At 55.7% G+C, this 12666-nt stretch overlaps 1 protein-coding gene across 1 annotated transcript in view; it reads right to left on the bottom strand.

Moving 5' to 3' along the window:
• WIZ (widely interspaced zinc finger motifs) overlaps positions 1–12666 on the bottom strand; it is a gene marked incomplete at its 3' end in the record, with an annotated part of 45075 nt that overhangs the window by 10276 nt on the left and 22133 nt on the right. Inside the window, 3 exon segments of the mRNA XM_021382871.1 lie at positions 6876–7235; positions 7438–9920; positions 11870–11930. Coding sequence (XP_021238546.1) covers positions 6876–7235; positions 7438–9920; positions 11870–11930 — 2904 coding nt within the window.

Genomic DNA, 12666 nt, shown 5'->3' with positions numbered 1-12666 from the left:
TTGGGGATGGGGAAAGCCATGGGGAGGGGTGGGGCCCGATGGATGGGGAGAGCCACGGAGGGGGGAACCCCAGTGGATGGTGGAGAGCCATGGGGGGGGGCCCAATGGATGGGAAGGGGACCCCAATGGATGGGGAGAGCCACGGAGTTGGGGGGGGACCCAATGGAAAGGATGGGAGAGCTCAATGGATGGGAATCCCATGGGTGGGAGGAGGGGGGGACATCGAAGGGATGGGAACCCCCAATGGGATAGAGCTCCCAATGGAGGGGCAGCCCCACAGATGATAGACTATGTAGGGAGGGGAGCCCCATGGATGGGACAGCCCTATGGAAGCGAGAACCCCACAGATGAGAAGACCCATAGAAGGGGAAGGCAGCTCCGTGAGAAAGGATGGGAGACCCCAACGGATGGGAGACCCACGGAGGGCAGGGGAGCCCCTAATGGTGGGGCAGTCCCCAGTGGATGGAACAGGAGAGCCCCATGGATGGGCAGACCCATAGATGGGAGCCCTCCTCAGTGACCCCAAGGTCTCCCCACCACACCCCAGTCCCCCACCCAGCCCCTCGGGCCTACCCAGGGCCTCACTGCCCCCACATCCAGAACAAGGCCCAGCTCCATGACCCCTCACACCCTGCCCCACACACCCCACACGTAAGGACCCCACTGGTTTCTACTGGAGACGCAAAAAGGAGCACTTTGCTGTCCCCGCATGCTATCCCGAGGCACTGTCAATGCTCCACGATGCCCACAGTACAAAGAATGCACCAACACAGACTCAAGGGGATGAGCAATAAAATCTCCCTGAAAATACAGCTCCTCTCCCAAGAATAACTGATCCCCAAACGAGACCAACAGCGCTACCGCAACCAGTGCCGAGAACCTCAGGTTTTAGGCAAAAACCACCCCACCACTACAGCGGGTGGTGGGAGAAGGGAGCCATGGCCACACGCTGCCTGATGCTTAAGCTATGAAACAAAATCTATCAGGTAAAAGCTGGTTACGGAGCCCAAAAGATGCTTTTGCCACTGATGGGGCCACGCAACTCAACGACAGCCAACAGCATGCAACCCAACCCAACGCCAAGCCCCTACAGCCAAACCCTACTCAACCCTGATCCCCTGCGCCCTATGTCAAACCCAAGCCCAATGCAAAACCCCCAAACCCAATGCAAAACCCCCAAACCCAATGCAAAACCCCTAAAGTCAACACTGAGCCCTAACGCCCAATGCCAACCCCTACGGTCAGCACTGACCTACAGCCAGCGCAAAACCCTATGGCCAACACTGAACCCTACCCAATGCCAACCTCTATGGCCAACGCAAAACTCTACCCAATGGCAATCCCTATGGCCAACACAATACCCTACCCAATGCCAACCTCTATGGCCAACGCAAAACCCTACCCAATGCCAACCTCTATGGCCAACGCAAAACCCTACCCAATGCCAACCTCTATGGCCAACGCAAAACCCTACCCAATGCCAACCTCTATGGCCAATGCAAAACCCTACCCAATGGCAATCCCTATGGCCAACGCAAAACCCTACCCAATGCCAGCCCCCCACGGCCAACACTGACCCCCTATGGCCAACACAAAACTTGACCACCAGCGCAGAACCCAACCCAAGAAGGGGCAGTGGGCGAGACGAGAGCACCCACAGCTAAAAGAAAACCAGACCCGTGCTGGACACCCAATTTTACAGCACAGTGAAGTTTTTAGAGATTCAAATTCCTACTGAAGTGAAACACCCCAACTCCACGTGGCGCGCTCAGAATATCCGAAAGAAATCTCGTAATAGTGGCCAGCGTCCCGCACAACTCCATACACCAGCCCCAAAAGTTCCCTTATGGAGAACTCCTGGCCCCACACAGGACCACCTGAAACCCAAACCCTGTGTCTGAGAGTGGTGCCCCAACATTCTGTGTGCTCGGGGCCGTGACCACTGCCCTGGGAATCTGATCCATGCCCACCACCCTCTGGGGAAGAACCTTTTCCTAATATCTAACAACGTCCCCCGACAGAGCTCTGTGCCCTTCCCTCGGGCCACCAGAGAGCAGAGAGGTGCTGAAATCCAACAAGATGACATCACCCGGCTTCCTTTGGTCAGTGAGGTGGGTAACTTTGTCATAAAGGAAATTAAGTTCGTTAAGCAGGACTTTCCCCTTATGAACCCGTGTCGCTGTGATCAATTACTGTTGGCTTTCAACCCCTTGAACAATCTCTGTAATTTTTACAGGCACCGAAGTGAGACAAACAGCCCTATAATTACCGGGGGCTTCTCTCTTGCCCTTCTTGGCTCCTGATTCCCAAGGCCATTAAACAAAATAATAATTGAGAGAGGTCTCATGATGACATCAGCCAACTCTTTGAGCACCTTGAGATGGATCCCGCTGGGTCCCATGGCCGTCCATACATCATCCTACAGTGCAAGAAAATGATGAGAATAGGGCATGGAGAGCGCAATTGCTGTGCCACTAATTGGCTCCGTGCGCGATAGGGATGAAAGAATCAGTTTTTGCCAGCCAGCCAGGCGCCCAGAGCTCTGCCAAGAGGCTTGGCCAGCTCTGCGTTGTGTTTTCCATTTCCCCGATGGTTTCCAACACGGTGCTTCCCTTCATTGGCTTCGCTCCTGAACTGTGCACGCCAGCTGCCTTCCCTTTTGGCGACGCGTGTTGGGTTCAGCCAGGTTTAACCATGGGGTGGAACTGCTCTCCTGGGCTTGGAGGGAAGCATTGCTGAAAAAATGCACGGGGAAGTAAGACCTCGAGGTATCGCTAGCTGAAATTTAATGGGATGGGGAGGAGTACAAGAAATAAGCCACGTTCTCATGTCCTGGAATGCAAGCAGTATGTGACGTTGCAATGCTCGGTTGGGGTTGGGGCTGTCGCGCCGTGTTTCAGGCTCATCCCAACTCAGAGCTCCCCCAGCATCAAGCATCCCTTCCTCCAGCTATCCCAAAACGGGTTTTCCCCAAAGCATTGAGAAAGAAATTGATTCCCTATCGTTGTTGTCGCAACTGAAAGGTGGAAGGGGTTACTGCAGCCCTACACCCAGGGAGCATCGATAACTCCGATAAGTCCTGCACGGAAAGACCTGGATGAAGGATTTCAGTGCCATCTCCTGTGGCCGTAGCTCAGCTCGTGTGAAAATAGGGCAGGAAAAGAAGTAAGAAGCCAACAAGAGCTTTGCGAGGAGCTGGAAGTCAAGAAAAGAATGAAAGGCAGCGGAAAGTAGGTCAGGAGAGCAGCACAAGGAGGGTCCTCAGGGCACAGCGGAGGGGGTGTCACCTCCACCCTACGCAAATTCAATGGGACATGGTTCAATGGGACATGGTTCAATGGGACATGGTTCAATGGGACATGGTTCAATGGGACACAGCCCTGAGCTTTCTGATCTGGCTCTGGAGGTGGCCTTGTCGGGGTCAGGTACCTCCAGAAGGGTTTCTGACATCCATCGAACACAGGATGAGCCTCGTGGATGGGAGAAAAGACACCAGACCCCATCTACAAAGCTCCAGCGTTTTGATTTTGATTCCTTTTCTTCTCCTTTGGGGGGGGGGGGGGGGCGGCCACAATCAGAGAAAGCAAAGCTCAGAATGGAAATCGGAGCTGTGCCGAGCTCTTTGCTCTCGTGTCAAAGTGAGAAGGAGGAAACGAGGCTCAAAAGAAAAAAAAAAATCAGCATTGAATGTCCTCTTCCAGCTCCAGCTGTGCTGGGGAAGAGGTCACCATCGGGTGCCCTTCTTTTGGGGAAGGGGCTGCCATCGAGGGCCTTTCCTTGGCACTGCAGCCCTGTGCCATCCAGGTCAGGGTTGGGTCGAGTGCCTGGAGGACAAGGAAGGGCAATGCCACTCCATGCAGGCAAGGGGAAAAAACCCAAGACACCAGCAGACAGAACTAAAAGAGGGAGAAAATGCTGGAAAAAGAGATGGAGGGGGGGAGGAATCCTGAAATCCAACTGTTCCGCAACAGATTTTAATATTTCTCCAAACATCTGTGATGAAGCTGAAAGCTCTTTGCAACTAAAGATACCCCCAATTGGAAGGGGCCATCGAGCCCAGCTCCTGGCCCCACAGCAGTGGACTCCCTAATTTTGGTTTTATTTTAGGGTTTTTTTGGGGGGGAGATTTTTGGGCAAGCCAAGAGTCAACCCAAGAGTTCAACCATCAGAGCATCATCCGAAGGCTTCTTGAACATGGACAACCCAACCGCTCACCCAACGCATTGTGTGTTTACTACCTTCACACTGGATATTTTGTCCATCAAGTCTTCATATGAGCAAAAATTCATTAAAAAAAAAAAAACCAACAAAACAAAACAACAACACCTCCACCATCTTCTCCTTGTCGCCCAGTTGGGTGACCTTCAAGATGACACACAGGGCATGGCCATCCCTCCATGGATGTTGGCTGTGACCAACGATGGCGCTGCCTTCCAGCCATCACATCATGTATTTATCCAGCTCTGCGCTGCGTGTTTTGCCCAGAAAGCCTCAAGATTTGCCAAAAAATCATTAAAAACCACCCCCGCCATCTCCCCTTTGTCCCCCAGCTGGGCGACCTTCAAGGGGATGGCTGTCCCTTCGTGCTTGTTGGCTGTGACCAATGACCACGTTGCCTTGCAGGTGTTTTTTTTTTCCCCAATAGCCCCCTGATAACCTCCATCATTTTGCTGGGCACCGAAGCGAGACTGACAGCTCCGTAATTACCAGGGCTTCTCTCTTTGCCCTTCTGGAAAACTGGAAGGGCAATAACCTGTGCCCACCCCGCTATGGGCTCTGTGCTCGGAGATGCATGGAAAGCCGTCGGCAGCCAAAATGCTGGGAAACAAGCAGATCCGCAGCCCCAAACCTGCTCCCCGAAGGCTGCACCAACAGAAACGAAGCTTTGCAATGAGGAACCTCCTCAGTGCCATCAACATGGGGTTTTGATCCATTTAGGCTTTAGAGAGGGAAGAGAGGAGCAAGAGAAGGAAGGGGCAGCCGCATTTCGGAATCCTTGTCCGGCAAGGATATAGGATCAGTTCCCTGACGCCGTACCATCCAACCAGCAAGATATTACTCTGTGTTACACCAAAATCCAAGAAGGAAACACCAAGTCAGCTCGCGATGCAGGCAGAGCCCTTCCAGCAGCTCGCTACCACCTGCTCCCAGCCCAAACCTCGTTAACGGTGCTTAAAACCTTCCGCAAATTGGCCTAAAAAACATGAGCAGAGAGAAGCAGGAGAGGCTGCTGAGACCCGACGCCACTCGCTGGAGCTCTCAGCGCTCTGATGTCTCCCACGCGATCGAAGCAAACCCACGGATTCCTATAACAAACCTCAAATCCCCCCCTTACTGATCAAGCACCCCACGTCCCCAACCCCCACAGATGACGTGCCCCATGTCCCCAGCCTCAACCCAACAACTGCTTGCTCAGCTCCTTTGCAAGAGTTCGATCGATACCAAGCGGCCCAACGACGCCGTGCAATGATTGCACGCCCAACCCCGGAGCGAGGGAGCAGCACGCGGCACTTCCCCCCCTTTTTTTTTGTGGAGTTTGTCACCTTTTTGGTGAGTTGGCTTTGGGTTCCACCCCACTCTCATTCTGCAACCTGAGCTGGAGGTGGGATGGAGGAGGTGTTCCCAACGTCACACGCCAAAACATTGAGCAACATTGGCCAAACCCATGGGCAAAATCCCAGTTCAACGCACAGCCCTTTCCTCAAGACACATCCTCCACTTTTGTTTTTTTTTTTCCACCCCTTTTTCCCTTAAATTTAATACTGGGGACATCTGATTGAGTTCACTATGGTCAGAACTGCTTTAACCTCCTCCTCCACCAGAAGGTGGCTGCACTCCTTCACTGTGACACCTCCCAGCATCCATGCCTACTAGACCCTGAGCTTTCAAGCACTATCCACAGTGCCTCGTGCCCGTGAATTTGGGGCACTGCACACCCAGTAATTTCTGAATGATTGCTCCAGACAGCGGGAGCACCCAGCCACCAGCAGCAGGAACTCTGCTGAGCCCTCCCCTTGGCATCAACCCCTGTCCTGGGCTTGGAGCTCTTCATCTTCCAGCTCTGCCAAGCCAAGAATTAAGAGCTGGCATTGGCTGTGCTCATTTGTGTTCGTTACGGAGAGCTGGGATTACAGGCTTTATGACACTTCAATTAAAGACAGATGCATCCCTGCAGTGAGAAGCTCATGTAGGATCGTGCTGAGCAGAACCTCCCCAAGAAGGACTTCTAAAAAGTGATGGAGCACACAGTGTCACTTTCTCATGACGTGCGAGCAAGCTTTTAGCCTTTGGGAGAACGCCACTGTGGCAAAGGTTTTGTGCCAAGTCAGTTTTTTTGGGAGGGGAAGTTTGAAAGCTGCTGGGGACGCATTGCTCTGAACCCAGCGCCGCTCCGTGAGTATTTCGAGGGCTCGGCGGATGGAAGGGACTCGCTAAGACCCAAAGGTCAAGCTTCCAATTCCCCTTGGGGAGACAACACCTAGGGAAAATGAGCAGCCAAGGGGTGAACACCGCTCCCCCTGCACAGGTAAAGAGCAGGGTGGCCACGCTCAGCACCAACACCCAACACTTCTCCGCCCCAAATATCCCACAGCACACTCCTCTGACTCAAACACCCCAATGAGTTTCTGGGTTTACGAGTTTTGCTGATGGAAACCTTCTTCCTAAGCACAGTTGCCACCCAAGCAGGAGGCGATCCCTCCATCCACAGCTTGAGATCCTTCATCACCACCTGCCCCAAACCCGGCTCAGACTTCACCCAGCACCACCACCACGACGGAGACGCACAAATCGACACCAGGTTCCGCCAAGCAATCCATCCCTCGCCCCAAGGATTGAGACAAGCTGCCGACAAAAGGGTTTGTGGCTTCACTCACCGTCTCTGTAGGACTGCAAGGACTCATCTCCCCAAGACGGGGGGAACGGGGACAGAGGAGAGCGTGGAATGCTGCACTCGGAGATGGGGGTCATGCTCTTGCGGGGCACGAAGCCGTGCGGCTCTCGGCCTGGGGACGAGGGCTCCGCTCCCACCGCCGCCTGCAGCATGGGGTACTCGGCCGAGTTGGCCAGCAGCTCCTTGAGGATGTTGATGGGCGAGATGGTGAGCTCCCAGTTGGTAATACCAAAGTCTCTCAGGTGGGCCCTGGCGTGGCTGGAGAGCCCGGCGCGCGTGTCGAAGCCGGCCCCGCAGAACTCGCACCGCATCAGGCTGAACGTGCTCGGGTCGAAGTTTGCAACTGAGGAAAGAAGAACAGAGTCAGCGGGGAAAAGTTGGGATCAAGCCTTTGGGAAGGGGTTGTTAGACCCAAAAGAGCCGTGAGACGCAGCCATCGAGGCTGGCCACGGCACCATACGTACCCATAGTCTGGGGGGGTGTTTTCTAAACCCCACCGATTAAAACAAGAAAATAGAAAGCACGGCGAATTGAATACATACTACCTTTTTTCTTCTTCTTTTGGAAGGAAAATTTTTGCTCAATAGCTTTCACTTCTTCCGCCGAGATGAAATGCCGGACGTTGTAGCTCACCCCAACCCGGTTGAGGTGGCCCCGCACGTGGTTGGCCAACCCGATGCCGTTGTGGAACCGATCCGGGCAGTACGGGCACTTCCTCTCCTCATTCTTCAACATGGGCGAGTCGGAGTCCAAAAAGTCGTCAAACTCCAATGGAGAGTCCAACAGGAGCACATCCAAGGGAAGAGGCTCTTCCATCACGAACTCCCGCGACGGGAACGCTGCTTTCTTCTTGTAGGGCTTCGCCCGGGGCCGCTTCTTCGCTTTGGGGTGCGGGTTGACCTCCTCCAGCAGAACGATGGGCACCATCATCCGCAGCTGCTGCTGCTGCTCTTCGGAGGCGATGGAAGGGTCCGTGGCTCTCAGCGTGTCCCTGTACGTCCTCTTGAGGTCCAAAGCAGCTTGAGGGATGGTGACGGGTTTGGTGACTCTGTGCTCCGTCAAGTCCATGTCCGTGCTCATGGAGAACTCCCCTTCCACGCCCCCCACCTCATTGATGAACATCCATTTGTGCTTGACCTCCTCCAGCCCCGTCGGGTGACTCCTCAAACCATCGCCTTCGGCTTCGAGGTGCTGAGCCGCCGTTTTTTTTTTCAGGTGCTGCAGAGCCAACTGCGAATAAGCCTTGGTGGAGGAGAGCCCCGGGTTTTTGTGCGGGGCAGCGTACGGGGCCGCTTTCCTGGCGTGGAACCCCGACGTCGCGTAGTCCTTTTTGCTACCCCCGTTGCTTTTGTTGAGCCTTGGGTGATCGACGGCGAAGCCGTGGACGTCGTAATGCGCCGCGCTTTCCCGGTGGGGCGGAGGGAAGAGCTGCTCCGCTTTGCCAAAATAATCAGCCTCCGCAAAGCGGCCCGGCCTGGCGGGGCTGTAGGCGTCCCTGCTGGTTCCCGGTTGGTTGGGATCTTCTTCGTACACCTCCGCGTCCCAAGCGAGGTGAGAGTGAGCGTATTTCATGTGCTCTTTCAGGATGTTCTCGTTGGGCGCCGGGAAGCTGCAGAGCATGCAGGTGCTGAGCCCTTTGCCGTGCGGAGGTGCCTGAGCTTGCAGGGCCATGTGCTCGTTGGGTTTGAAGTGTTTGTACACGCCGTGCACGGGGCTATCCCGCAGCTCTCCGCCCCCAAAGAGGTTCAAGCTCTTCGCCCCTTGGTCCTTCCTCTCCTTGACGTGCATCTTGGCGTGCTGCACGAAGATCTTGGAAGAGTTGGTGCCGAACACGCACTTGGGGCACTGCAGCCGGGCTTCCCGACCTTCATCCGGGAACTCGTTCAGCTTCTGGATCTCCTCGATGATTTTTTCCCTGGATTCCTGGTGGAGCCTTTTGTGCTGCTCCAGGGACGCGAGGTCCCCGAACGCCCACCCGCACTCATTGCAGCAGAACTGGCACTGCCCTCCGAGAGCGTCCCCGTCTTGGTCCCTCCCTGGTCCGCGGTTGTGCTGGAGCATGTGATCCATCAGGTGCTCCTTCTTCTTGAAGTAGATGCTGCACTCGATGCACGTGTACACCGTGGGGTCCTCCTCGGGGCCCAGCTCCTCTTTGCCCTGCTCCTCCACCAGCACGCTGCACACGTAGGGCCTCATCTCCACGTCGTAGGAGCTGCAGGGAGCGGGCTCCAGGGACATCAACGGGATCCTCTCCACCGAATCCTCAGAATTCACCGTCCACGACTGTTTGCCGACGGCGAGGTCGGCGCCGAGCTGCAGAGCCGGCTTTGGGATGGTCCACTCGCTCGCGTTGAGCGCGCCCATCTCACCCGGGTCCGAGTCGAGCCCCAGCCCCTTCCTGTGGGACGAGGGGGTCTCGAGGGTTTTGGGCTTGCTGAGGACAGGGTTCAGAGATTTCCTGAACACCGTCGGAGTCAGCGCAGGAGGCACTTCGCACACGGCCTTTCCCCGGAAGGGTAAGTTGGTTGCTACATCCGTCGGCTTGCTCACGTCTTTGTAGTGAGGACTCGGGCTTCTGCTGGGTCGAGAAATCCAGTCGACCCTCTGGATCCCCCTCTTGCTTTTCTCTAAGTGCTCTTTGCCGACACCTTCGAGTTGCTTTGGTTCAGGTTTAAGGTATTTCTCCTCCCCGCCACCCGCCGGCGGCCCCGCGCAAGGGTTGGGCGTCCCGGCTGCCGCCATGCCAGCGCCCAGCTCCTCGGCGTCGCTCTCCAGCTCCTCAGGATCCACCCGCACCGTGTTTACAACCTGGGGATCCCCCGGGAACGCCGACACGTCCTTGGAGTCCTTCAGGCTGGAGAGTCTCTCTAAAGTGCTTTCTTCTCTGCCGTCGCCCGCTCGCGTCTCCAGGGCGGAGGTGTCCCAGGGGACGCTGCCGGACACGGTCATGGCGCGCAGCTCCAGGGAGCTCCTGGCGTCCGCTCTGTACAAAGCCTTCTGGAACTCTACGTGCTCTTCGGTCTTGGAGCTGCAAAAGAAAGTTTGGACAGTTCACGGCTGGTGAACGGGGTAACAGGCGCGTTTCTCCCCTCTCACCCCAAGCATCAAGGATTTAGGACGAAAGAAAACGAGCCCAAGGACCGCTCGTCCCGTCCCACCCTGCGCTGGCTGTTGCCCTTTTACCCAACGATGACGCCTGGTACTAACAAGCCAAAGAGCAGGACAACGAGCTGCGTAAAAACCAGGAGTGACGTGCCAATGTGGACCATACTTTTGGACAGTTTGTCCCCATCGTGAAGTGCAAGTCCCTCTCTGCTGCGGGAGGGGGGAATGCTAACCATCCTCCCTGTTGCAGATACCCCAAATCACACTGAATTGAACGGGTTCCTCCCCCAGGCCTTCAGCAGGACCCCAAAGCTAGCAAGATCCCATCAAGTGGCTGGAAAAAAAGTCTCCATGGGGCAACCTGAGTGGTGGACGGGGTGGCCTTGTGCCACTCAAGAGGGTGCCGCTGGCACCGCCACCACAGCAAAGATGTGTTGGGTTCTGAAGAGCATGCCCATGGGGAATCCCAATGGCTTTGGAAGTCCTGCATTTGGGCTTGGGAGCTTTTCCCTGGATGAGAAAAAAGGGGACCACGCAGGTGCAACGAAGGTACCCAACGTCCTTCAGGATGCCCCAAGGGATTGGAGACATCTGCATGCTGAGACAAGAGCACCCAGCCCTTCTGCAAGGGTGGTGGGAGGCTCGCTCGGGAAACCAAGAAACCCAAGAGCACCTGACACCCACATTTAGGCTTCTGAGAAGAGTCCAAGCAACCTAGATACCCTCAAAGAGCAGCCGTGACCCAAATCTCAACCAGAGCAGAAGGCCCAATGCCAACAGGACCCCCACGGGAGGAAGAGGACATCTCCATCGGCAGCTTCGTGGGGTCTGGAAGGTGCCAGCAGACCCCAACCTGCAGCCTAAGGCTCGGAGCAGGGATGGGAACACAGAGGAGCTACGGGTGCCACCCACTCCCATCTACACAGCGCTGATGGAAGGGATGAGCGGCCAAGAGTGGCACGTCCTGGTGCTCTGCTGAAACTGCTCCCAAGGGAAGAAACCCAGAGCCTGGAAGAGCCCAAGGACTCGAGACCTTGTGCAAGGAGATGCTCCGGGCCAGCAAACCCTATCTCACAGGTCAGGCTGTGCTGCCAGGAGAACAAAGCACCTCTCTTTGTTGGGGACAGTGGGGCTGCTGGTTCCACGCGTCTCTCTCTCATCGTTTTTAAACCTATTTATTTCCCCAAAAGCAGAATTCAGGGGCAAACCAGTTCCTGCACTTGCCCTCCCAGCTCCAAATCTTCCCCTGCTTTCTTTTCTTTTCATTCCACTCGCAGAGGAATTGAGAGGCCGGGCTCTCCATCACGCGATAGCGATAGGGAAATGCAATTCCCATACGCACCACAAACGCTATTCAAAATAACTCACTGAGGAAACCGCTGGCCCAGGAAGGATCAGTCAACAGCAGGGCACTAAAATAAACCCAGGAAAACGTGCTGGGCATGGGCTGTATCGCCAAACAAAGGCTGGGGGAGAGCGATTCCCATAAGGAGCCTTGGGTTGCCACCACTCCATCTGCTTTCCCCAGTGCACTCGGAGGTGTTAGGGACACCCCGCAGCAGCTTGGGGACGCCCATCCACGCAGCCGCCTCTTCCCCTTGCACCAGGGATCTCCCCAAGAGAGCAAAGCAGAACTGAGGTGCTCCGAGGGGCGGCATGGGACGGGCAGAAGAAAGGGGTGGTGGTGGGAAGTGGAGAAATGAAGCCGTGTTGGTGCTTTGGAGACAGGGGATGGTGCTGGCTGGCTCCAAGGTGCCATCCTTAGCGGTTGGGATGACTCTCTTTGGGGACAGCCAAGCAGAAATTTGGGTTTTTTTTTTTTTTGTGCTGTTAGCAAGGGGAGATGCTCTGCAACATCCCCAGGGCACTTACCCGAGTTCGGTCCTGTGAGCTGGGGCTGGGACAGCACCGGAGAGGGCAGGATCAGGCTCATCTGCAACAGAGAGGAAAGCTCCAAGGTCAGTGCCCAAGTGAGGCTCCTGCAGTGCAATTTGCAATCGACATGATTTGGGTGTTGGAAAGAAAAAGCTTTCCCAGCAGATCAACCCCCTCTGCTCCTGCTGCCCTGTCCTGCTACGGCCGGGTCCGGATTACGGGAGGATTGCTGAGCCACACTTAAGAGGGTTTAATCCCGCGCCAAAGTATTTGGTGGATAATCGCTCCTGCAACTAAGCAGGCTAAAGGGGAGATGTGCACGGCTCCAGCCACGCTCCTGCCAACCTGGAGGGGTTGGTTTCACCCACCCTACAAAGCAGATGGCATCTCATGGGCTGCGGGTCCTCCGGGTGCGCAGCTGAGCATCATCCCGGGCTCGGTGGTGGAACCCTTGGGACGGTGGAGCTGATCACAGCCCTGCAACCCTGCCTGGGGCTGACAACACACGGGTGAATCCTGCTGAGCTCTATGGGGCTCGGACGGACCAGGATCAGACCTCAAAAAGCAGGGACATTTTTGCTGGTGTCCAAGGAGGACGCGTGGATCACACCTACCTGGACCAAGACCGCGAGCAGCGAGAGGAATGGGCACAAAACCCACGTGCACGTGGCAGCTGTGGAGCCAAGAGTTGGATGGGATGATCCCAATGGGTCCCTTCCAACTTGGGATAGATCCCAATGGGTCCCTTCCAACTTGGGATAGATCCCAATGGGTCCCTTCCAACTTGGGATAGA

This window comes from Numida meleagris, unplaced genomic scaffold (genome assembly GCF_002078875.1).
Source record: "Numida meleagris isolate 19003 breed g44 Domestic line unplaced genomic scaffold, NumMel1.0 unplaced_Scaffold303, whole genome shotgun sequence".
Classification (NCBI taxonomy): domain Eukaryota; kingdom Metazoa; phylum Chordata; class Aves; order Galliformes; family Numididae; genus Numida; species Numida meleagris.
Note: the sequence above shows the minus strand (reverse complement) of the source record. Positions and strands in the feature narration are given on the sequence as shown.